Here is a 25,108-nt window from a genome sequence, read left to right on the forward strand (position 1 = left end):
AAGCCCAGTGGCAGCCACAGGACATCACGCAGCGGGGGACAGCCACAGCCATGCAGCAGGTGCAAGAGCGGGCAGTCCCACAGCCGGGCTGGCATGGGACCTGTCTGCCACGCGATGGCCCCGAAGGCCAGGACTTGCCAGCTCCGTCCTGGCACCTGTTCACTCCTCAGCACCCCACCACATGTGGAGGGGACCCGGGCAGCAGCCAAGACATGCCAGGGCACAGTGCCGCCAAGCCCACCCGGGCACCAGGAGCTCATCCTTCTCCCACCAGCACCAACCTCCTGGGCTGGTCTACGGTGAGGCATCCCAGCTGCAGGAAAGCAACCCCCCACCGGGAGGAGGCAGGTCCGGCCCGCAGGCAGCTCTTCCGACACACAGCAGACATCCAGTGGCCAGTGACACAGGGAGGCAGCTGCCAGGGCCTGGCTGCCCCCCAACCGCCGTGGGGACGAGGACAAAGTCTAGCGCAGGGAGAGAGGGACGAGGGGCTCCCACAGGCTCTCAGAAGCAGCAGGCAGGGAGCAGGCAGCGCCAGGCAGAGGGGTAGCAGCCGCTGCCGAGGGAGGCATTTCAGTCTGCCTCTGTGCCCAGTGGGCAGCAGCCCCCTCCTCTGCACCCCACGAGGTAGGGGCAGGGCACAGGGCTCGCCCTGCTCACTGGGGGGCAACCTCAGGTACACGATGGGGACCTACCACTGCTCCTGGAGAGGCCAAAGGCCACCAGCTGCCTGTGCCCGCACCCACTGCCAGGCTACAGGCACCACACCAGCATTTCGGTCCTGCCTCACTGCCGGCCGGAGGCATCCCACCCAAAATCACTCACCCTGGGACAGGGGCAGCAACAGCAGCAACCAGGAGCCCGAGAGCTGGGCACTTCCACAGGGCCAGCACCAGAGAGCTCAGGCAGGATGGCGAGTCTGTCCAGCCATGACAGGGCCCTGCAGCCCCCTCCAGTGCAGAGACACCCACCTGCTCAGCACATCCCCGGTGCCGGGCAGACATCACACGCTGGGTGCCCAGGGCTGGACCCTCCAGCTGGGGCCGGGAACCCCCAGGCCCGTGCGAGGTGCTGCCCACCCCGGTCATCTCCTGGCCGCCGCCCAGGGACCACGGCGGGGCGGGCCCGGGCCCTCCCCCAGCCCCGGGGTGCTGCCTGCCCTGCCCGAGGCAGAGCCGCCTACCTGGGGTCAAGGTCGCGGCGGGTCCCGTCCCATCAGCGCCGCACCTGGGGAGGAAGAGGAGGCGTCGGACGCGGGGCCCGGCCCCCTCGACCCGGCCCCGGACAGGGGGGACCCCCAGGCTGCCGCGCCCACCGCCCCTCCGCACGCACGGCCCAGCCCAGGCCCCGGCGCGGCCGCTCCCCGCCCCGGCTCACGGCGCCCACGCACCCCCGGGACCGCGGCACCCCCAAGGACGCCGCCCGGCCCGGATCCCCCGCACGGGGACACCCACGGGCCAGGCGGCCCCGCACGGCCAAGGGCAGGCGGCGGCCCGGGCGCCCCGTTACGGCCGGCAGAAGGGCGCCCGCCGGGCCCCGTACGGCACCGCCGAGCCCAGACCGACCCCGCCAGGGCCCGCGGCGGGCTGTCCCCCCGCCCCGCTGCCAGCGCCCAGCCCCGGCCCCGGCGCCACAGCCGCCGCCGCCGCCGCCCGGCCCCGCCGCTTACCAGCCGCCCCCACTGCGGGCCCCGCGCTCCCGCCGCCATCTTCCCGCCGCCGCCCGACGCACCGGTCGCGCAGACCCCGCCCTCGGCCCCTCCCGCCCCGCCCACGGCCCCGCCCCGACCGCCTCGGTAGGCGGGGCCCGCCATCCCGGGGCTTGGCGGGGCCGGGCGCTCCGGAGCGCTCATTGGCTGCGCCGCGGCCAGGGCGGGGCTCGGAGGCGGGGCCTGGACTACCCCGGGGTCGCGCAGGCCGAGGGGTGCCGGGGGCGAGCTCGGCGGCGCGGGAACGAGGGAACACCCGCCGCGGGGAATTACCTGCCCCGGGCACCCCTGCACCTCCTGCACCGGGGAATCCCCGCACCGGGGGAGCCCCCCGCACCGGGCACCCCTGCATCGGGTACCTCCTTCACCGGGCACCCCCCTGCATCGGTGAACTGCCAGCACCGGACACTCCTGCACTGGGTACTCCCTGCACCGGGCACCCCTGCACCCCCTGCACCGGGGAACCCCTGCACTGGGGAACCCCCCGCACTGGGCACCCCTGCACCGGGTATCCCCTGCACTGGGTGCCACTGTAGCACAGTGCACCAGGTACCAGGAACTGCTGCCACATCTTGCAGAGGGCACTGCCCGGCACCGGCCATCGGGCACTGGAACCTGTCACTGGGCGCCGGGCAGGGGACAGCGAGTAGCTGCACCGGAGCAGTCCTGGAGCCCTGCCCTTGTACCGAGAGCCAGGCACTGCCCTGGCAGCAGGCACAGGGCACCGTCACTGCCGCACAGCCCCGGGCACCACACCTGGCACCAGGCACAGTCCTGGTCACGGCAACCCGGCTGCACGGTGCGCCGTGATCCCACCGTGCCCACCTGCACCTGCTGCAGTGCACCAGGGACACCCAGCACCAGGCACTGAGCACCATCCCTCGCACTCTGCATGGTGTCCCCCTGCCCGCTCCCACCTTCCTGTGCATGGCACCCCCAACAACACCCAGTGCCCCATTCTCAGACCCACATGGGCACAGTGCCCCCACCCAGCACCCACGCCCAGCCATGACCTGCAGCTCCTGCTGCCCGGGGCCCTGGGGCACCTGGTCTGACACGTGTCCCTGCCCCACAGACCCGGGGTCAGCTCTCCCCATGCAACCTCTGCAGCTGATCTAGGGTGCCCCAGCACCCACCAGCCCAGCGCTGGCACCAAGCCACTGTGCCACCCTGGTTCTGGCACCTCGCATGCCCCACGCGGCCTTGGAGCCAGAGCCTACACCCCCACTCAGAGTACCCATGACCCCAGCGCTTGTTGTTTTGCAGGGGTCGTGCACGCTCCCACCCGCCAGCAGCATGGGCAGGACCTGTCTCTGCCTATCTGCACCCAAACGCGGCCCAGGGGCTGCTGCACCACCCCACAGCATGTCTGTGCTCTGGTATGCCACAGCCCCCAGCAGAGCCAGGCGATGGCTCTGCCACCCCAGCACACCCAGCATGGCTGGAGATGTGTCTGGCTGCAGCCCTGGCGTCCCGGTGGGCCAGCGAGCGCCCCGGGGAGTCCCGCGTTGCCAGGATGCGCCTGGTGCAGGCAGAGCCACACAACTTGATCCCGCTGAGGGATGGTGCTCAGTGCTGCGCCTGGGCTGCTGCACTGGGGACGGGTGCAGGACCCTCACCATAGCCTGTGCTCGCGCTGCAGGATGCACAGCCTCAGCTCCCTGCTGTCCCGCCGCTGGATTCGGCCCCAGTCGCGCAGCACCACCAGGCTCATCACCACAGCCAAGCCTGGCACCGGCACCGGACAAGCCTGGGGGTGAGCAGGGCAGGGCTGCTCATTGTGTGGCCTGGGATGGGAGCACACAGCAGGGACCCCCCTCAGTCCCATGGGGCCGTGGAGCACCCTGTGCCATGGCAAGGAGCTGGCTGAGCCGAGGAGCCACCGGCAGCAGGGGCATGGTGTGGGGCTGGTGGGGGCCAGCAGCCATCACAGCCCCAAGGCAGGGGCCCAGCCAGGGTGTGGAGCAGCCCTGAGATCCCTCTGCCTCCCCTGGCAGCACCACCACCCCCCGGAGCTGGATTCTGGACCCCTCCGGAGACTGGTATTACTGGTGGATCAGCATCATGGCGCTGCCCGTCCTCTACAACTGGATCATCCTCATCTGCAGGTGCCTGGGCGGGCGTGGGGTGGGCGCTGCTGCCAAAGGACCCCAGTGCCCGCAGTGAGGGTGGGGGCACGGGGCATCCTGGTGCCTGTCGGCACCATCCCAGCCCCGGTGACACCGCCCGTGCCAGCAGGTCCTGCTTCCCCGACCTGCAGGAGCAGCACACGGTGCTGTGGCTGAGCCTGGACTCCCTCTGCGACACGCTCTACCTGCTGGACATCGCCGTGTGCCTCCACACTGGTCAGTGCCCATGCTCCAGCACGCCCCTGCCACGCCCCGGCCCCACCCCAGCCCCCCACCTGCCCCACGCCTGCCACGATTGCACACGCAAATGCACTCACCTGTGTGCGCAGACGTGTTTGTGTGCACGTGTGTGCACAGGCGTATGTGTGTACTCACAGCTGTGTGCAAATGGCCATGCATCACGTGCACTCACGTGTGCATGCCCGTGTCTGCAAGCACACCCCCACCCGGCGGGCACAGCCGTCACCCCATCAGCCAGCACAGCACAGGGGTGTGGGCCTGGGAGGCCCCTCTGGGGTCCCAGCACCCACCACCAAGCCCCTCAGCCCCAAGGGCAGCCCAAGCAGCATGGGGGACCCCCAGCCCACAGCGACGTCCCACAGAACACCCGTCCTGGGACCCTTCCAGGCGAATCAGGCCCAGGGATCCCCCTGTGCCCCATCCCAGGCACCCACCCTCTCCTCCACCACCAACCTCCTCCCAGCACAGGGAAACCCTGGGCACCCTGAGCCCGTCATCCTTCACTTGGGGCCCCCCTCTCGCTGGGAGACCCCCCCATGCCTGCGTGCCACCCAGCAAGGAGCCCCGGCAGCAGTCCCCTGTCCCCACCCTTGCAATGTCCCTCCTGGGCGCAGCACCACACCCCTCCCGGCCAGGGGTCCCCACAGCATGGGGCCGTGTCCTGACCCGCTGCCCCCAGGCTTCCTCGAGGATGGCATCCTGGTGCAGGACCATGGCCGGATCCGGCGGCGCTACCTGCGCTCCTCATCCTTCCCCTGGGACATGGCCGCAGTGCTGCCCACTGACCTGCTCTACCTGCACCTGGGGCCGGGAGTGCCGGCCATGCGCGCCAACCGCTGCTTGCGGGCGCCGCGGCTCTTCGAGGCCTTCGACCGCTGGGAGACACGCACGGCCCACCCCAACGCCTTCCGCGTTGCCAAGCTGATGCTCTACGTCTTCATCGCCATCCACTGGCACGGCTGCCTCTACTTCGCCCTCTCGGCCCGGCTGGGGCTGGGCGCGGACCCCTGGGTCTGCCCCAACGCCAGCCACCCCGGCTTCACCCGCCCGCTGCGGCAGTACCTCCACAGCTTCTACTTCTCCACCCTCATCCTCGCCACCGTGGGTGACACGCCAGAGCCCCGGCGCGAGGAGGAGTTCCTCTTCGTCACCACCAGCTTCCTCCTGGCTGTGCTGGGCTTCGCCACCATCACAGGCAGCATCAGCTCTGTCATCTCCAACATGAACGCAGCTGATGCCGCCTTCTACCCCGACCCCGAGCCGGTGCGATGCTACCTGCGGGCGCATGGCGTGGGCGGGCGGCTGGCGCGGCGGGTGTCCTGCTGGCACCAGCACCTGCGGGCGCAGCAGAAGCTTCCGGCAGAGCGAGCAGTGCTGCGGCACCTGCCGCGGGGTCTGCGGGCCGAGGTGGTGGCCAGCGTCCACCTGCCGGCCCTGCGCCGCGTAGGCCTCTTCCAGAGCTGGGAGCACGGCGTGCTGCGGCAGCTGGTGCTGCGGCTGCGGCCCCAGGTCTTCGGCCCCGGTGAGTTCGTCTGCCGCAGGGGTGACGTGGGGCGTGAGATGTACTTTGTCCGTGAGGGGCGGCTGGCCGTGGTGGCAGAGGATGGCGTCACGCAGATTGCTGTCCTGGGTGAGGGGCTCTACTTCGGGGAGATCAGCCTCATCAACATCAAAGGTGAGCTCCCCACTGCACCCCACGGCAGCCTCCTGGCCCACCCCAGCCTCACCGCAGCCCCCACCTCCCCAGGGAACACCTCGGGGAACCGGCGCACAGCCAACATCATGAGCATCGGCTACTCGGACCTCTTCTGCCTCTCCAAGGAGGACCTGGCGGAGGTGCTGGCTGAGTTCCCCAGCGCCCGGGCCACGATGGAGGCCAAGGGCCGCGAGCTCCTGCTGCACATGGGCAAGTTGGACGTGCACGCTGAGGCAGCGGCAGCGGCGGCGGCGGAGGAGGCCAAGCGCCGGGCACAGGCACTGGAGACAGCCCTGGAGGGGCTGCAGACCCGGGCAGCCCGGCTGCTCGCCCAGCTGGAGTCCAGCGCCTTCAAGCTGGCGCTGCGTGTCGAACGCCTCGAGCGCCGGCTCCGGCGGCAGCGGCCTGCTGGGGCAGGGGGTCCTGCCAGGGCAGAGGGTGCTGCTGGGGCAGGGGGTCCCACTGGAGGAAGGAGTCCCACCAGGGCACAGGCTCCCAGCGGGGTGCAGTGTCCCACGATGCCATGGGGTCCTGCCGGGAACCAGCTCCTGCAGGGGAATGGGGTCCCCACAGGGCACAGGGTCCCAGAGGGGCATGGGGTCCTACCAGGACACAAGGTCCCAATGTGGTACAGGGTCCCAGTGGGGCATGGGGTCCCACCAGGGCGCAAGGTCCCCCTGGAGCGCAGGGTGCCCAAGGTGTACGAGGTCCCCCCGGGGCGCAGGGTCACAATGGGATGTGGGGTCCCAGAGGGGCACAAGGTTCCAGTGGGGTGCAGGGTCCCAGAGGGGTGCAGGGTCCCCTCAGGATGCGGGGTCCCACGGGGGTGCAGGGTGCGGGAGGGACAGGACCCCGGCGCTGAGGGTTAGCTGGGGACAGCAGTGACAACTGCAGATGGGTAGCCATGACAGCCAAAGCTAGGTAACAGTGACAGCCGTTGCTAAGTAACGATGAGTTGTTCATGAACCGGGACAGCATTGTAACAGCCGCGGGACGGGATGGGAAGGGGGATGAGAACGGGGATGGGATGTAATGGTATACAGGTGGGATAGGGATAGGGATAGGGATGGGGATAGGGATGGGGATAGGAATAGGGATAGGGATAGGATGGGGATAAGGATAGGGATAGAGATAGGCTTAAGGATGGGGATGGAATGGGGACAGGGATAGCGATGGCGATAAGTATGGCGATGGGTATAGGGATGGGGTTAAGGGCATGACGGGGAGAAGGGGAAGGGGAGGGCGCAGGGGAAGGGTTGGGCCCGGCAGGGTGAGGGTGATGGGGGCGGCGCGGGGTGCCAGAGGCTCCCGGGAAAGCGGCGGCAGGATCCGCACCGGGGCCCGGAGCGGGGCGGCCCGGGACGTGGGCGAGTCGTGACCGGGGCGGGGCAGCTCGATCCCCCACCCCGCCGTGCCGCCCCCAGCGGCATCCGCATGGGCAGCAGCCGCCGGCACCGTCGCCACGGTGACCACCACCACGGTGACAGCCGCCCGGTGACAGCCGCCCGGTGACCGCCACCACGGTGACCACCACCACGGTGACCGCCGCCACGGTGCAGCCACCACGGTGACAGCCACCACGGTGCCCGCCGCCGCATCGTGCCGCAGGAGCGCTCCAGGCGCGGTCGTGCGGGCGTCCCCGGCGAGCACCGTGCGAGTTCCCACCGAGCCTCCCGACCCCACTCGAGGCCCCGCCGGCTCCGGCCCCGGCCGCAGCTCCGTCCCGGCGCCCCCGTGCCCCCCCCCCCCGCCCCTGCTGTCCCCTGTGCCCACCTCCCTGCGCCCCCGCCATCCCCCGGCCCCTCCACCCCCCGCTCCCGCTGCGTCTCCCCGCAAATTCCCCTGCGTCCCCCCCCCGCGCTGCCCGGTGCCGCCCCCGGCCCGCCCCGCACCCCCGCCCCAGCCCGCTTCGGGCACCGCCCCCGCTCACTCTCCCGGCGGCTCCGCAGCGGAGCGGAGCCTCCTGCCGGTGCCGCCGCCGGGGCGGGCGCGATGGGCGCGGGGCGGCTCTGAGGGCGCCATGGACCCGCGGCGTCTCAACGAGTCGCTGCAGGAGCTGCTCTGCCGCCCCGGGAACGGCTCCGGCTCCGCCGGCGGCTCCGGCTCCCCCGGGAACGGCTCCGCCTGCGACCTCCTCCGCCGGGGTCTCCGCGGGCCTCCGGCACCCAAAGGTGAGACCGGGAGGGGACGAGAGGGACACGCCGCTGTCCCGCCGTGCGCCGCTTGCACCCCGCCCGACCGCCGCGGTTCGTCCCGCCGTGCCTCCTGGTGCACCCGCCAGCCCGGTGCCCCTCCTCTGCCTGCCCGGTCCATCCCGGTGCACGCCGCCGTGTCTCCCGGCGCACCTCACCCGCCTGCCCGTTTCACCCCGCCCTGCGCCCCGATGCTCCCTGCCTGCATGCCCGGTGCAGCCCACGGCACTCGCCGTGCCCCCCGTCCCGCCGCACCGCGCCCGTCCCGCCCCGCCAGCCGCTGCCCCGCTTTCCGGTCCCGGCCCCGCAGGGTGCGCCCCGGGCTGGGGGCTCAGTGGAACAGGCACTGCCCGGCGGTCCCGGTGCCGGCGCTGGGGGCAGCACGGCGGGGGTGTCCCGGGCTCCGAGCTGGACTCAGCCCAGGGGTGGGATCACGGTGCTCTGCTCGGGATGCAGTGGTAAGGCGGCGGGGACCCCAGCAGGGGCCAGGACCCCCACCCCACCGCGCCCGGTCGGGTCTCCGTGGGCAGTGGGATGCAGTGCCAGCACCAGCTGTTGTTCGGCTCCCAGGGATGAGCTGCCCCAGTCACGTCCCAGCGCGGCCAGGGGAGTGGGGGCTCCGGCACCAGGCTCCCTCTGCGCCGGGAGGGCAGAGGCCCAGGGCTGGCGGCAGGCAGCCAAATCCTGCCTGCACAGCCGAGGGCTCAGTCCTGGGGACGGGCAGGACGGCGGCTGCTCCGCGGCTCCAGCCACAGCACCCACCACAGCACCTGCCTGGCTCGGAGAGCGCCGATGCTGGCACCCAGCCCGGGCAGTGGTGCGTCCACAGAGCCAAGCCGGGGGACAGCTAGGGCATCCCAGCCCCACCACTGCTGTGGTGGCAGCCACACGGAGGGAAACAGGGCACTCAGCTGCCAGCTTCCTGCCAAGCCTACTGGACACAGCTGGAGCCGGCTGGAGCCCAGGTGCCCAGACCGTGCTCAGCCACACTGCCCAACTGTGCCAGGGTGCCTGCGGGCCACCAGGGCGCATCTCCTTGGCCATGCCGGGATGTCCCCAAGCCACTGGGATGCCCGCGTGGCAGCCCATGACCCTGCTGCCCGCAGACCTCGACTTGACGGTGCGTGTCCTGCTGTATGCGCTGATCTTCGTGCTGAGCGTCTGTGGGAACGCCCTGGTCGTGGCCGTGCTGCTCCTGAACCGCCGCCTGCGCACTGTCACCAACTCCTTCCTGCTCTCCCTGGCGCTCAGTGACCTGATGCTGGCGCTCTGCTGCATGCCCTTCACACTCGTCCCCAACCTCATGGGCACCTTCATCTTCGGAGAGGCCGTCTGCAAGCTCATGGCCTACCTCATGGGTACGAGGGGGTGACAGGTGGGGGCCGGGGGAGGGCCGAGCCACATCACGCCATGCTGCGCCATGCCATGGGCGTTGACCCTTGCTGCCCACAGGCATCTCCGTCTCGGTCTCCACCTTCAGCCTGGTGGCCATCGCCATCGAGCGGTACAGTGCCATCTGCAACCCGCTGCAGTCCCGCGTCTGGCAGACGCGCTCGCACGCCTGCCGGGTCATCACCAGCACCTGGCTCTTCTCAGCACTGCTCATGCTGCCCTACGCCGTCTACAGCACCACGCGTGCCATGCCTGCCCGCGGCACCCGCCTGCCCGTCAGCCAGTGCACCCACGACTGGCCCAGTGAGCACGTCCGGCAGGCCTGGTGAGTGGGCCCCGGGACCCCCACCCACCCCTGAGACCCTGGCATGAGGGGAAACACGGTACAGCCACTGGCCCCTCTGCTGCGGCCAGGCTGGCAAGGGGCAACTGAGCGACAGGTGCCACATCTTCCAGGTACGTCTTGCTGCTCCTCGTCCTCTTCTTCATCCCAGGCGTGGTGATGATTGTGGCTTACGGGCTCATCTCCCGCGAACTCTACCGAGGCATCCGCTTCGAGCTGGACCTCAAGGGGGAGGCTGCAGGTGAGGGGCCAGGCTGGCATGGGGCAGGGCTGGGGGCAGTGCTCAGCCTGGCGCGGCCCTCACCTCCCACCGCATGACTCCAACACAGGCAGAGCCTCCTGCCCCAGGACAAGGGGGAGGGCTGAGCCCCCACCCCTGGTACCCACAGCTGGGGGGTTCTCTGGGGACCCCTCCCTGCACAGGGCCCTGTGCCGCATCCTGTCCTGACGTCTTGCTTCATCCCAGTGGAGGATACGGTCATGGCCCTGGTGCGATGCGGGTCCCCACGGTGCCACAGCCGTGACTGCATCCCCTCCACCCCACAGCTCAGCGCAACGGCAGTGGGGAGCCGGCGCCTGCCTGCGACGAGGGGGACGGCTGCTACCTGCAGCTCTCCCGGCCAGGTGGCGCGCTGGAGCTGCGGGCTCTGGGCGCAGCAGGCGCGCAGCAGGACCGGGCGCGGATCAACAGCTCGGAGGCAAAGCTGGTGGCCAAGCGGCGCGTGATCCGCATGCTGGTGGTCATCGTGGCCATGTTCTTCCTCTGCTGGCTGCCCATCTTCACCGCCAACACGTGGCGTGCCTTCGCCCCACGGGCAGCGCAGCGGGCGCTCTCGGGGACGCCCATCTCCTTCATCCACCTCCTCTCCTACACCTCCGCCTGCGCAAACCCCCTCATCTACTGCTTCATGAACCGCCGCTTCCGCAAAGCCTTCCTGGCCACCTGCGCCGGCTGCCGCCGTGCCTGCCCGCGCCGCCCGCTCGAGGAGGAGGTGGCCAACGCCAACGCCTCGCTCTCCAAGTTCAGCTACACCACTGTCAGCAGCCTCGGGCCCCCCTGAGCCGGCCACCCTGGCCCCCGCTGACCCCCGGGCTCTGCCTGCCACCCCCCACAGCCCTGCCTGCCCTGGCACCCTCCCTGTGCTCCACCCCAGTGCTTGGCAGAGCTCAGCGCAGCCCCAGCCTCCAGGACCCCCCACGCCCCCCAGCCCCTCTGCTCTGGGACCTCACCAGCCCCCGCACAGCCCCAGGGGTCCCAGCAGTGCCCCTCAGCTCCAGGCACCATCATGCCCAGGCAGGGCTGGGAGTGAGGAGCCAGGACAGGGGATCCCCGGCTGGACAGGGCGGCCATCAGGACCAGGCAGGCTGGGGGTGGGAGGGGGTCGAGATGCCCCCCAGCTCCAGTCTCCCCACGCCACTCCCCAGCTCCGGTTGGAATAAACTCACCCTGTGCCCGCCTGCGCCACTGCTTCCCGCTGCGCTCGGCCCGACCCGGCACCGGGGGGCTGCAAGCCAGAGCCGGGTGGGACAGGGGGTCTGCACCGCATGGGACTCGGGGGTCTGTGGGGCTGGGCCACGTCACTGCGGGAATCCCCAGATCGCGGGGCAGCGGCCGTGCGACTGACAGGAGTGGTGGGTCCTGCCAACCTCCTGCCCCGCTCCAGGGCCCCACCAGGCGCCACGGACAGACAGTCTGCACCCCAGCTGCCGGGACCGGACTGACAGACGCAGACAGACAGACACACACACACACAGCTACACATGGCTGTACACAGCCCTACACACATCACAGCCGCGGAGGCACCCACAGCTGTACACAGACATGCACACACCTGTACACATGGCTCACACCCACACGTGGACATGTGCACACACATTGCACACTCACATGTGCTTGTGCACATGCAAACAGCTGGGCAGGTTTGCACAGCCCTGCACATTCACACGTGGGTTCAGACAGCGCCACAGCGCACACCTGCACCCCGCACACGTGAACACACAAGCTCGTGCACACCTGCACACACACACCTGTGCACGCAGCTGCAAACACATGTGCGTGTACACACACCTGCACATGCACAAGCACATACATGCACAGACACAGCTGCACCAAACACCCGCACACAGAGAGGGGAACATGCGCATACACACATCTGAACACACACAGACAAAAACGCCTGCACCCACGGGCCCTTCCCCACGGGCAGTGGGTGCAGGGGCCCAACCATCTGCACTGGGACCCACACACAGCGGGGCAAGACCCGCAACAGGACTCCATCTCCCACAGTCCCTAACAGGACTCCGTCTCCCACAATGCCCCAAGGGGACGCCATCTCCCACAATGCCCCAACAGGACTCCATTGCCCACAGTCCCCAACAGGACTCCATCTCCCACAGTCCCCAACGGGACTCCATCTCCCACAATGCCCCGAGTGGAATCCATCTCCCACAATGCCCCAAGGGGACGCCATCTCCCACAGTCCCCAACAGGACTCCATCTCCCACAATGCCCCAAGGGGACGCCATTTCCCACAGTGCCCCAAGGGGACGCCATCTCCCACAGTCCCCAACAGGACTCCATCTCCCACAGTCCCCAATGGGACTCCATCTCCCACAGTCCCCAACGGGACTCCATCTCCCACAATGCCCCAAGAGGAATCCATCTCCCACAATGCCCCAAGGGAACGCCATCTCCCACAGTGCCCCAAGGGGACGCCATCTCCCACAGTCCCCAACGGGACTCCATCTCCCACAGTGCCCCAACGGGACTCCATCTCCCACAATGCCCCAAAGGGACGCCATTTCCCACAGTGCCCCAAGGGGACTCCATCTCCCACAGTCCCCAACAGGACTCCATCTCCCACAGTCCCCAACGGGACTCCATCTCCCACAATGCCCCAACAGGACTCCATCTCCCACAGTCCCCAATGGGACTCCATCTCCCACAGTCCCCAACAGGACTCCATCTCCCACAATGCTCCAAGGGGACTCCATCTCCCAAAATGCTGACAGGGACTCCATTTAAAGGCGCCGCCGTCCCGTTGTTGCCTCTCCTCCGCCCCGCCCCGCCCCGCTGTTCCCGCCCCCTCCTGACGAGCGCTCCGCCCCGTGGTCCTGGCCCCGCCCCCGGCGGCCGAGGCCTCGTTCGGCCATGGCGGCGCGGGCTCGGGGCGCCGGCCTGGCCCCGCCGCTCTCGCTGTCGCTGGCTCTGTCGCTGGCGCTATGTCTGTCGCTGGCGCTGTCGGCGGGCTCGCCCCCTGCCGGGGGGGAGGCGTTCCTCGAGGCGGCGGCGCGCTGGGGCTGGCGGAACCTGTCGTGCCCGGCCTGTCGCCTGCTCTTCGGGGCGCTGGACGTGGCGCTGCAGGTGGGGACAGAGCGCGGCCGGGCGGGGGACAGCGGCAGGCACAGCGACAGGCACAGCGGCAGGCACAGCGGCAGGCACAGCGGCAGAGCGGGGCCAGCGGGGCCGGGGCAGGAACGGGATCAGGAGAGGACAGGGACAGGCGGGGACTGGGCTGGAGATGCGGACGGGTCAGGACAGGGACAGGACAGGGACAGGACGGGAACAGACGTGACAGAGATGGGGCCGGACAGGGCTGGAGACAGGAGCTGGGCTGGGCCGTGCCCTCGTGACGGGGCCAGGACAGGCCAGGGCAGTCGTGGCTTGTGATGGGCACGGGACCAGGACGGGATGGGCTGGGACAGGCCAGCGGCTCCACTGTGAGGGACTGGGGAAGGCTGGGGAGGGGCGCGCCCCCAGGGCCTCCCCCTTCCTTCCCCAAAAGGGCATCTGGGCCAGGGCAATGGGGTCCCTGCCTCGCACCCGGGGGTTGGAGGGGCGTGAGTGGGTGTGGGTCCCCCCCGACTCAGGGCTCCCAGCCAAGCAGGGTGGGAGGGGCAGCCGGGGGCGAGGGGCGGCGGGGCCATCCTGGGGAGCCGGCACCAGCCCAGCCACTCCCTGTCCCACAGCTGGAGCCCAACGTGGTGCGCGTGGGGCGCGTGGCGGCCCGGCTGTGCCAGGACCTGCGGCTGGCGCGCCCCGACATCTGCCGGCAGGCCGTGCAGCTCTTCCAGCGGGACGTGGTGTCGGCCTGGGCCCGCTCGGTGCTGCGGCCCGGCGAGGCCTGCGGGCTGCTGTTGGGCCAGCGCTGTGGCCACTGGGACATCTTCGGCGCTTGGAACGTCTCCCTGCCCGCTGCCCCAAGCCACCCGGTGCGGCCCCCGGTGCCCCCACCACCCGGTGCCCCCACTGCCCGCCTCCTCTTCCTCACCGACCTGCACTGGGACCGCCACTACGTGCCAGGCAGCGAAGCTGCCTGCCCCGACCCGCTCTGCTGCCGCGGTGCTGCTCACCCCGGCCCCGGCGGTGCTGGGTTCTGGGGCGAGTATGGCAAGTGTGACCTGCCGCTGCACACCATCGAGGCGCTGCTGGCCCAGCTCCCCGGCGCAGCCCCCTTCGCCGCCGCATACTGGACAGGCGACATCCCGGCACATGACGTCTGGCAGCAGAGCCGGCAGGACCAGCTGCTGGCCCTGCGCACCGTCACTGGGCTGCTGCGCCAGCACCTGGGTGCTCTACCTGTCTACCCAGCTGTGGGCAACCACGAGGCCACCCCCGTCAATGCCTTCCCCCCGCCATACGTGCAGGGCAACCAGTCCTCCGCCTGGCTGTACGATGCCATGGCTCAGGCCTGGCAGGACTGGCTGCCCCCTTCAGCACTGCAGACCCTCCGGTGGGGGCAGCTGGTGGTGGGGGCCGGGCGGGCAAGCGGGGGCTCTGGGCTGGGGGGCTTTGGGCTAGCAGGGGCTCAAGCGGAGCTCAGGGATGAGAGGGCACGAAGTGGTCTCCATATTAGTGGGGCAAGGGGGGGGCCTGGGTTAGCAGGGTTGAGGGGGGCTTGGGGCTGGGAGGGATGGGGGGGGTTGGGGCTGGGAGGGTACAGCGGGGGGGGTGGGTCTCCATTCCAGGAGGTGCAAGGGGGGCTCATGGCTGGTAGGATTGTGGGGGCTCAGGGGGTGTGGGGTGCTTTGGGCAGGTGGGTAGAGGGGAGGGATTGCTGGGGGGAGTAAGGGGGGCCCAGGATGGGCAAGGGGGCTGCTCGGGAGGGATTGCTGGGGGGAGTAGGGGGGCCCAGGATGGGCGAGTGGGCTGCTGGGGGCGTGTGGTGTGGGGCAGGGGCAGACAGCACTCACCCCCCCGCCATCCCCCTAGGGCTGCTGGTTTCTACACGGTGCAGGTCTGGCCTGGGCTGCGCCTTGTCTCCCTCAACATGAACTTCTGCTCTCAGGCCAACTTCTGGCTCCTCATCAACTCCACTGACCCTGCGGGGCAGCTGCAGTGGCTGGTGGGGGTCCTGGCGGCCGCCGAGCAGGCGGGGGAGAAGGTGAGGGTGGGGGGACACTGGCCCTGCATGCGGGGGGTCCTGAGCACCCCCCAGCCCCCTGTCCTCCCCTGCCTCCTAGGTGCACATCATTGGGCACATCCCCCCGGCCCACTGCCTGCGGAGCTGGAGCTGGAACTACTACCGTATCGTCAGCAGGTCAGCCCCGCAGACCCCCACCCCACTCGTCAGACCCTGCCCCACTGCCCAGCCCACGGCAAGGAAGGGCTTGGGGGGATGGTGCTATGCCAGAGCATCCAGGGTCAGGAGCCCAAAGTGGCCCGTGCCAGGCAGGGCTGTGCCGCAGCTGGGGTGAGGGCCGGGCAGGAGCCAGTGCCAACAGGCACGGCCTGGACACGCAGCATCAGCTGAGCCCGGCATGACGGGGGGCTCCAGGTCACGGGACTGGCTGCACCGTGCCAGCTGCCAGGCAGCACGGCGGGGCCAGCGTGGAGGTCTGGGTGCCAGCAGTCCTCACTGCCCGGCCCCGCGCAGGTTTGAGGGCACCATCGCAGCTCAGTTCTTCGGGCACACGCACGTGGATGAGTTTGAGATGTTCTACGATGAGGAGACGCTGACGCGCCCTGTCTCCATCGCCTTCATAGCCCCCAGTGTCACCACCTACATCAACCTCAACCCCGGTGCGCCCTGACCCCCCAGCCCCATGGCAGTGCCCCTCTCTGGCTATGGTGCTGCTGCCCGACCCTGACGCTGCCCGCCCTGCCCACAGGTTACCGCGTGTACGAGGTGGACGGCGCCTACCCTGGCAGCTCCCATGCCGTGCTGGACCACGAGACCTTCATTCTCAACCTCACAGAGGCCAATGTGCCGGGGGCAGAGCCGCGCTGGCAGCGCCTTTACCGCGCCCGGGAGGCCTACGGGCTGCCTAGTGCCTTCCCCACCGACTGGGACCGGCTCATCCGCCGCTTCCAGGATGACGAGCGCCTCTTCCAGCACTTCTGGTTCCTCTTCCACAAGGGCCACCCGCCACGCGAGCCCTGCCTGGCCGCCTGCAAGGCAGCCCTGCTCTGTGCCCTGCGCACCGGCCGCTCCGCTGACCCCGGCCTCTGCCAGCCCCTGCGACCGGCGCTGCCCTTCCCACGCATCCAGGCGCTCTGGCGGCAGCGGCAGCTCTGCTGAGGCAGGGTTGGCCCCTGGGACACACGCAGCACCTGGCATCAGCAGGGACAGGCAGGAGCCGAGGCAGGTCCCTGCCTGTCCCTGTGCTCCTGCCAGCTGCCGCCCCCACCCACGGCACAATAAAGCTGTGATGGACCCAGCGGCTCCTGCCCGAGGCCCCAGGGGATGCACTGGGGGGCAGGCGGCCCCGCTGCTTCTCCTCATCCGCCTCCAGGCGCGTGCCGCAGGGAGGGGGCCAGGCCAGGCTGGTGGAATGGGTTTATTAATTATTTAGTACAACACAGATCTTTGTTACAGCAGGAGTGGCAGCTCCGGAGCCAGCAGCCCCAGGGAGCCCCACGCCACAGGTTAGACCGCATGCATCGGGGCAGGGCAGGCCCCGCGCCCCCGCCGTGCTGGTGCCATCGTCCCCGTGGGGTGGTGGGGGCCTCGCCCTGGCACGTGAGGCAGGACCCCCAACCCGCTGCCCCAGGGCATGGCGGGACAGGGCAGAGCTGCGGCAGGGCACCGCGCTCGGCACGCACCACCAGCACAGGAGTGCCCGGCGGCCCCTCGTGCGCACGGGTGGCTCCATGCACGGGGACACTCGCACACGCACACACGCCCCCCTGGCGTGGGCTCACCCTCCACCGGCGCCCTGCATGTCCCCGGCGCTGCCGCCCCCTCCGCCCCGTCCCCCCGTCCCATCCTGGGGGCGGCAGGTGGGGAATGGGTCTCGGTAGTTCCCCCAGTCTCAGCTCACGGTGTCTGGGCCCCGAGGCGCCTGGGCTTCAGGCTGCCCAGCAGGCTCTGCACGCCTCTGCGGACGGAGGAGCCCACCCGGCGGGCCACCGAGTCGGCGGGCGGCGCAGGCAGGCAGGAGCTGGAGGCCTGGGGCCGGGCATCCAGGCACTTCTGGTAGCGCAGCTGGAGAGAGCAGGATCAGTGGCCAGGGAAGGGGCTGTTGGGATGGGGAGGGGGCCAGGCGGGACACTCACCATGCAGGCAGCCTGCAGCGCCTCACTCAGCCCCGCGGCGTTGGGCTCGCACCAGACCATGTGGCAGCGGAAGGCGCCTGGGGCGCTGGCCATGATGAAGGCGAAGGAGCGCACATCCCGGCCCACCCCCATGAAGGACAGGAACCGCACGCGGCACTCGCACAGCACTGCCTCCGTCTGTGGGCACACAGCCGGGGTCACCACTGCCCCCGCCACACCGCCAGGACGGGGCCGGCAACAAGGCACCGCAGGGCCAGACCCACCTGCTCGTGGGTGATGGTGAGCGTGGCAGGCGCCACATTGACCACGATGGGGGTCCAGTGCTCCTTGCTGCTGGTGGCCAGTGCTGCCTCCAGTGCCGCATTGATGACGTCCATGCCTGGGGATGGGCAGGGCATTCAGAGGCGCCCCGCGCGGGTGGGCAGGAAGGGGGCCAGGGCGCCTGCCCCACAGCAACCCCATGGGCTGTGAGTGCTCCCTGCCGCCCCCCAGCACCCCGCGGTGCCGCCCACGCTGCGCACTCACCCACGGGCTTGGCGACGGGCACGCAGCCTAGGTAGCACACCGGGAACTTCTGCACCACCTCGCTCTTGGGCACCGGGAACTCCACTGTGGCACAGAGCAGGGTCAGCCCCGTGCCAACACTGCTGCACCGTGTCACCCAACACCTGGTCCCACCCCATCGCCCAACACCCGGCTCCACACCACCACTGCACCCCAACCATCAGCTAGCCCCACACCACCGCTACACCCAGACATCACCCAGCAGCCAGCCCCACGCCACCGCTGCACCCCATCGCCCAACACCTGGTCCCGACCCCATCTCCCAACAGCTGTCCCTGCCCTCCAGCTGCCCCCCCCAAGCCATGCAACCCCCAGCTCCCCCCACCCCAGCCCACACAGCCTCTGGATACACCAGCCCCCTCCCACACCCTCCAGCCTCTCCCAGCCCCCTCTGCACCACCATACCCTGGAACGGGATCTCCACAAGCCTGGAGGGGTCCATGGAGAGGCCGTTAGCTGGTGCCCGGGTGCTTCGCCGCTCCACCATGATCTGGGGAGAGCACGGGGGCACCAACCCCCCTGAACGTCACACCAAGGGCTCCTGCTCCCCACAGGGGACCATGGCACCCCACAGCACCCCACCAGCTGGCTGCTCCCTGGGGACAAGGGGGTGGGAAGGGACTCACCCGGGAAGATACCTTGGAGCTGACCTGGGGGGGGCCATGGGGAGCTCACTGGGGCCAGGGGGGCTCACCTGGTAGCAGACCTTGTGCAGGCTGAGGCTGGGGCTGGGGGCAGGGGGGGAGGGGTTACCTGGGGCTGGGAGGCCCAGGGGGACTCACCTGGGAGCAGACCTCATGCAGGCTGGTGGCGATGTTCTTGGCAGGGCTCTCGCAGCGGAAGACATGGCACTTGAGCATCTGCGTCAGCGGGTCCCGGGCCACGTAGGCGAAGTCCCTGCAGTGAGGGTCCATGCTCAGGAACCCTCCCGGCCACCCCAGCTGCCCAAGTTCCCCACTGCCCCCACCCAGGTGTCTCCACCACCAGCCCAGCAAGGGACGGGACGGGGAGGACTGGTGTGGGGCTGGGCTGCCATACCTCTCCCTGTGTCCCCGGCCAGCACAGCAAGAGAGAGCCAGAGAGTGGAGTTAGCGGGGCCAGGGCGTGCACAGCCCCTGCAGCCCCCCGCCACACGGGTCCCCCTGCACCCGCACAAGGCCATGCCTGACCTGTGAGACCCCCCCACCCCAGCACCACTCAGGGGGCTCAGCCTCAGGACCCCGCATGCCCCTGCACCACATGTGCGCAGGACCCCACAGCCCCACACCCTGCATCCACCCACATCCCCACACCTCCTCATGACCCCTGCACATGGGACCCCACAGCCCCACACCACACGTGCACCCACATTCTGCAGGCCCCCACCCCCTGCATGCATGGGACACCCACAGCTGCACGCCCTGTGTGCAGCCAGACCCCACACGACCCCACACCCCAGGTGCGCAGGACCCCGGTGGCCCCGTGGCATGCGTGCACCCAGATCCCCACACATCCCCAAAGGCACCAGACACCCTCTGTCCCCAGGACCTGCAGGTGCTGGGACCCACCCCATGCCCACCCGCCACACACACAGACCCCACGTAGCACCCGCGTACACCATGCTTCCCACGCGGCCCCACCACACACAGCCCCTGCAGACCCCGTGGGGTCCCATGCAGCTCCCAACCCCACGTGTGTGGATCCTCCCTCACCCCCAACCCAGGCACCCAACACATCCCTGGGACCCCCTGGCCCCGGCACCCCCACCTGCCACTGTCGCGCCCCACACCCCAGACGCGGATGCCAGCTACGGGCTGCACATGCAGCAGGGCCTGATCCTGCGGGTCCACCAGCTTCAGCGTCTGGCTCTCCAGCAGCAGCAGCATCGCCCGGCCCTGGGGGAAGCCGCGTCAGTCAGAGGGGGTCCCAGGGACCACGTGGGGAGCTGCTGTTGGGGACGGCGTGCGAGGCAGGGGCGCTCACCTCCCCCCAAGCACCGGGGGGACCGCGCTGGTGCAGGGAAAGCTGGCGGATGCAGTTGTTGACGGCGATGCTGCTCCGGCCCGGCGCCAGCTCATCCTCGCTCATCTCCACCCAGCCCAGCGAGCGCACGGCAAAGCGCTGTGGGGGATGGCATGGGGCAGGCACAGCATGGGGCAGGCATGGCTCCACCACAGGGACCCCAGCCAGCTGCCTGCACCTGCGCGCCCCCGATTTTTGGGGCCTGACCCCACAGCAGGGGCATCCCATGCCCCAAACCTGGATGAGCCCCCTCTCATGGTGGTGACGGCACCGTGGCAGCACCAGGCTGCAACCCCGTGTGGGGGTCCCAGCCACCCCTGGCACTGGGCCAGACTCCCTGTGGGGGACAGCGACAGGGGGAAGGAACCAACAAAGCCAGTGGGGGCCCTGTGGCATGGGGGGGTCTGGACTGGGCACCTGCCACCCCAGGGCCCCAGGCCTACCTTGGAGCCCGGCTTGTCCTCCTCAGCGAGCGCCACACTGCAAGAGCAAGGTGGCCGTCACTGGCTGCTGCCACCCTGGCACTGCAGGGGAGACCCCAGCCCCCCAGCTCTGCCCACCCAGCCCCCTGACCCCTGCTCCAGCCCCACACTACACCTCCACACCCCCCTCCCACTGCCTGTCCACCAGGGTCCAACCTCCCTGTGGGGCCCAGGCACAGCCCCATACCCCCCATGCACCCCCCACGCACCCCCCACCCGGCGAGGTCAGGCCCGGTGACGGCGGCTCCTCATCCTGTGCTCCAGGCTCGTCATCTGCCTCCTCCACCGTGGGGTCCTGGGGAGGGAGGGGGGGCTGGTCCAAGCTGGGAGCCACGGGGTGCTGACCCCCCGCGGCTGCCCAGCGCCTCCTCTCACCTTCCAAAAATCCCCTTCGCCAAAGCGCTCAGCCGGGGCGAAGCCGGTCCAGGCGAGCTGTGGGGAGAGCGGGGCCAGCTCAGTGCGTGACCATGGGTCAGTCCCACGGCCCTGCACCCCAGGGGTCCCCACTGCCCCACACCCCGCACCCTGGGGTCCCCACCACCCCATGCCCCGCACCCTGGGGTCCCCACTGCCCCATGGTCTTGCACCCTGGGGTCCCCAGGGCCTCACCGGCGGCTCCTCGGAGGGGGTGTTGCCGGGGGAGCTGGGAGCCGAGCCGCGGGCCAGCCCCGAGGGGGGCTCCCACTGCGTGGTGCCGGTGGGGATGTGCCAGTAGTAGGTGCCCGAGGTGTCCTGCACCCGCATCCATCCTGCCGGCAGGTCCGAGTCCGTCTCGAAGGAGTTGCGGGTCCAGAAGCAGTCTGGGGGAGTGGGCCCGGTCAGAATGGGGTGCCGCAGGGACGGGCTCCTCCGGGCGGCCCCAGCACACCCAGCCCCACAGAGCCCCCCCTGCCCCACGGACTGGGCACCCGCCCCAGTGACTCGCGAGGTGAGGACCCCCGAGGGAGGGCTCTGGACCCCCCACAGCTGTGAGACCGGGGGCCTGTGGCCAGGCAGGGCCTGGGACCCCCACGCTGCCGCAGGACGGGAGTCCCCAGCCCCAGCAACACGCGGCCTCCCACGGCCAAGCTGGGCGCCAGAGCCCGGCCGGGGGCCCCGCCGAAGCCCCCGGCGCCCCTGGCGCCACAGCCCCCGCACCGCGGCCCTACCTGGGCGCGTGTCCGGTAGGACGATGACCACGAAGGGGTCCGTGCGGCACGTGCTGCCCCCGCCCCACGCCGGGGGTCGTGCCGCCTGCCGGCCGGAGCGCAGCCTGGAGCCCCCGCGGCGCCGTGGGGCCTGTGCCCCCGCGCCCCCCGCCGCGGGGCCCGGCCTCCCGCCCTGCCCCGGCCCCCCCCGCAGCCCCGGCCCCGTGGCGGGACCCACGGCGACGCGGCCCCGGCCCCGGCCGCGCTCACCTGCGGCCGGACGGGCCGGGCGTTTCCCCGGCAACCGCTGACGGCAGCGCCGGGGCCGCGACGCGCGGGGGGACGCACGGGAGGGCGCAGGGCTGGGGGGGCAAGGACGGGGGGGCACAGCAGGGACAGCACGGCACAGGAGGGGACAGGCCGGGATGCCGTGGCGCCGTGCGGGGCAGACGGGTCGCGGCGGGGCACGCAGGGCAGGGAGGAGGCACTGCCAGGCATGGGGACGGGGAGCTGGGGACACGGGGGGGCCTACAGCCCAGGGAAGGCGCCGGGGGGCACACGGAGGTGCTGGGGGGACAGTGGGGCTGCAGCCCCAGAGGGGATGGCGGGTGACGGCACAGCAGGGCCAGCGCCATGGGGCACAGCGGGGACTGTGCAACCAGCAACAGCGCAGTGGGGCACAGCCAGGGAGGGGTGCTGGGGGGGGGGTCAACATGGGCAGGGGGCACACAGTGGGGTGCCACGCAGCTAATGGGAGCCGGGGGCAGCAGTGGGCACACAGCCAGGGAAGCGGGGAGGAAGATGTGGGGCTGACAGGACCAGGTGAGGCACAGCAGGATGGGGGCCGCTGGGGGACAGGCAGGGGCCGCCATAGGGCAGGCAGGGGCCAACATAGGGTTGTCAGGGGAAGTCATGGGGCAGGTGGGAGCAGCCATGGGGCAGCCAGGGACCACTGTGGGACAGGCAGAGCAGGCAGGGACAGTCATGGAGCAGGCAAGGGCCACCGCAGGGTGGTTGGGAGAAGCTGTGGGGGAATCGGGGGCAGGCACAGGGCAGGCAGTCACAGCTGCGGGTCCGGTGCAGGCCACACAGTGGGACAGGCAGAGCAGGCAAGGACAGCCATGGGGCAGGCAGGGGATGCCATGGGGTCATCACAGGCCACCGTGGGGCAGTCTGGGCAGTCAGAGATCACCATGGGGCCACCGTGGGGCCAGTGCCTGTGGGTGCCCACCTGCATCGTCGGGGGAGCTGCCGGCGGGGCTGCCCTGGCTGAGCGTGGCCCAGCTGGAGTCCTCGTCGCTGGCGGTACCACTGCGCACCCCGAAGAGCAGGCTGGCACTGCGGCCGTGCTCACGGGGCGCCCGCTCCCCGCTCTGCTCCGACTCGGCCGTCATGGGGTCGCTCTGCACCGGCGTGGAGTCCCCGTCGCCCTCCTCTTCCTCCTCCTCCTCGTCCTCCTCCTCCTCAGCGCCCCGCAGGTCGATGAGCAGGGGCAGGGCACCCCCACTGGCGTTGCGGGCGTTGCGGGCCGAGACCTCCAGCTCCTCGGGGGGGGGGCCCAGCTCGTTGCGGTTCTGGTCCCGCTCAGCTGCCCGGCGCAGCTGGTTCTGCCCGTCCTTCACCCACTTGGCGTTGGCCGGCTCCTCGCTGGCTGGGGCGGGCGGCCCCCCCCTGCCCTGCAGCTCCGTGTTGCCATAGAGGGGGGGGCCGTGGGGAGAGCTGGGGGGGCCCTTGGGGCGCAGCAGCTGCCCCGGCTCGGGGGGGCCCTGCAGCACCAGGCTCAGCCCCAGGCAGCTGTTGTCGTTGGCCAGGTCGCTCCGCTTGCTCAGGGACCCCGACATGGCGGGGCCTGGGGGGGCACGGGGACAGGCGGCACCGCCGGCACCGCACGGCACAAGGGGACACGGCGGGTGCCCCCCCGCACCGCCCCCGCTGCGGGGCGCTGCCCAACCCTCACCTGCGGCTGGCGGGAGGCTCCTATAGCCCGCGGGGCGCCGGCACCTCGGCGTCCATGGGGGCTGCGGGCGGGGGGGAGCGGGGGCAGCCACGGCTACGGGGTCACGCCCCGCAGCGGCCCCACAACGCGGCCACCCGCCCCCACGGTCCCTGTCAGCGCCCCCAGCCCCTCTCCAGGAGACCCCACGGGGACACCGCACCCACGGGACAACCCCCGACCGTCCTGTCCCGGGTCCCGGGCCCCTGGCCCCGGCGCTGCAGGGTCCCCACGGGCTCCAGGCTCCCCGTCTGCCCCCGAAACCCCCTCTTGTCCCCCGGTAACCCCCACTCCAGCGCCCTCCCGGTCCCCAGGCTGCCCCAAAGCCCGGCCCGCCCCCCCCCGCTCCCTCCAGCGCCCCCCGCAGCGCAGAGCGGACCCGCGGCCGGTCAGGTCCTTCACTCGCCCCCGGCCACCCGCCCCCGCGCCAAGACCCCCAGCCCGGGGGAACCGGCCCCGTCGCGGCCCGGCCGGTACCTGCAGCTGCTCCGCGGGCGGGGGGGGAGCGGGGGGGGCTCCGCTTCCGCTTCCGAGTGCGGGGCGGGGACAGCGCCCCCTCCCCCACCCGCACCGGTACAGGGACCGGTACGGACTCTGGTACTGACAGGCAGCAGCACCGACACCCACACCGGTGCTGACCACAGTACCGACACCAGTACTGACACTGGTACAGACACCGGTACTGACAGACACCAGTACTGACAGGCACCGGTACTGACAGGCACCGGTACTGACACCAGAAGTGACAGACACCGGTACTGACACGGGCACCGCTACCGACACTGGTACCGACACCGACACCAGTACAGACGCCGGTACAGACACTGGTACTGACAGACACCAGCACCGACACTGGCACTGGTGCTGACAGTGGTACTGACACCAATATGGACACCGGTACTGACAGACACCAATACTGACAGACACTAGTACTGACACCACTACTGACACCAGCACCCATATTAACACCAGTACTGACACTGATACTGACACCAACATCAGCATTGACACCAGTACTGACAGACAAGGGCACAGACATCAGTACTGACAGTGATACTGACACTGGCACCAACATCAGTACTGACACCAGTACCAACACTGATACTAGCACTGGTACAGACACCAGTACTGACAGACACCATACTGACAGCAGTACTGATGCTGGCACAGGCACTGGCAGACGCTAGTACTGACATGAGTACTGAAACCGGCATCAGTACTGGCACCGGTATGGACACTGGTACTGACAGACATCAGTACTGACAGACACAAGTACTGACAACAGTACTGACATGGGCACCAGTACTGATACCGGTATGGACACTGGTACTGACAGACACCAGTACTGACCAACACTAGTACTGACAACACTACTGACACAGGCATCAGTACTGACACCAGTATGGACATCGGTAGTAACAGACACCAGCTCTGGCAGACATTAGTACTGACACCAGTAGTGACAGTGGAACCAGTAGTGACATCGGTACAGACAACGGTACTGACAGATACCAGTACTGACAGACACTGGTAGTGACACCAGTACTGACATGGGCAACAGTACTGACACCAGTAGAGACACCAGTACTGACAGACACTAGTACTGTCACCAGTACTGACACCAGCACCGGTACCGACACTGGCACGGACACTGCTAGTGTACTGACACCAGTACTAGCACCAGTACTGCATGGACCAGTACTGACACCATTGCTAACACTGGTCCTGACAGACACCGGTACT

The 25,108-nt window shown here is 70.0% G+C and overlaps 4 protein-coding genes across 4 annotated transcripts; 3 read left to right on the forward strand and 1 right to left on the reverse strand.

The window, feature by feature from the left end:
• Positions 1 to 3,351: 3,351 nt before the first annotated feature.
• CNGA4 (cyclic nucleotide gated channel subunit alpha 4) lies at positions 3,352 to 6,711 on the forward strand (the record flags this gene model as incomplete). The annotated part of the gene is made up of 5 exons (XM_082015373.1): positions 3,352 to 3,464; positions 3,706 to 3,816; positions 3,947 to 4,053; positions 4,757 to 6,491; positions 6,542 to 6,711. The coding sequence occupies 5 exons, from the start codon at positions 3,352 to 3,354 to the stop codon at positions 6,633 to 6,635; spliced, it is 2,160 nt and encodes a 719-aa protein (XP_081871499.1). The 3' UTR covers positions 6,636 to 6,711.
• Positions 6,712 to 7,793: 1,082 nt separating this feature from the next.
• Positions 7,794 to 10,761, forward strand: CCKBR (cholecystokinin B receptor; the record flags this gene model as incomplete). The annotated part of the gene is made up of 5 exons (XM_081997121.1): positions 7,794 to 7,944; positions 9,072 to 9,323; positions 9,418 to 9,682; positions 9,814 to 9,941; positions 10,247 to 10,761. 5 exons carry the CDS (start codon positions 7,794 to 7,796, stop codon positions 10,759 to 10,761), a joined length of 1,311 nt encoding a protein of 436 aa, XP_081853247.1.
• A 2,090-nt stretch (positions 10,762 to 12,851) lies between these two features.
• SMPD1 (sphingomyelin phosphodiesterase 1) lies at positions 12,852 to 16,340 on the forward strand (the record flags this gene model as incomplete). Its single annotated transcript, XM_082015384.1, has 6 exons — positions 12,852 to 13,064; positions 13,670 to 14,433; positions 14,913 to 15,084; positions 15,164 to 15,240; positions 15,577 to 15,722; positions 15,812 to 16,340. 6 exons carry the CDS (start codon positions 12,852 to 12,854, stop codon positions 16,219 to 16,221), a joined length of 1,782 nt encoding a protein of 593 aa, XP_081871510.1. The 3' UTR covers positions 16,222 to 16,340.
• Positions 16,341 to 16,904: 564 nt separating this feature from the next.
• Positions 16,905 to 23,213, reverse strand: APBB1 (amyloid beta precursor protein binding family B member 1; the record flags this gene model as incomplete). Its single annotated transcript, XM_082004415.1, has 13 exons — positions 16,905 to 17,127; positions 17,199 to 17,375; positions 17,462 to 17,577; positions 17,724 to 17,807; positions 18,168 to 18,252; positions 18,545 to 18,659; positions 19,509 to 19,636; positions 19,725 to 19,862; positions 20,207 to 20,243; positions 20,455 to 20,540; positions 20,621 to 20,677; positions 20,855 to 21,045; positions 22,604 to 23,213. 13 exons carry the CDS (start codon positions 23,211 to 23,213, stop codon positions 16,960 to 16,962), a joined length of 1,992 nt encoding a protein of 663 aa, XP_081860541.1. The 3' UTR covers positions 16,905 to 16,959.
• Between the last annotated feature and the right edge of the window lie 1,895 nt (positions 23,214 to 25,108).

Source organism: Phaethon aethereus (genome assembly GCF_964289735.1).
Source record: "Phaethon aethereus genome assembly, chromosome: 1".
In the NCBI taxonomy this organism is placed as follows: Eukaryota; Metazoa; Chordata; class Aves; order Phaethontiformes; family Phaethontidae; genus Phaethon; species Phaethon aethereus.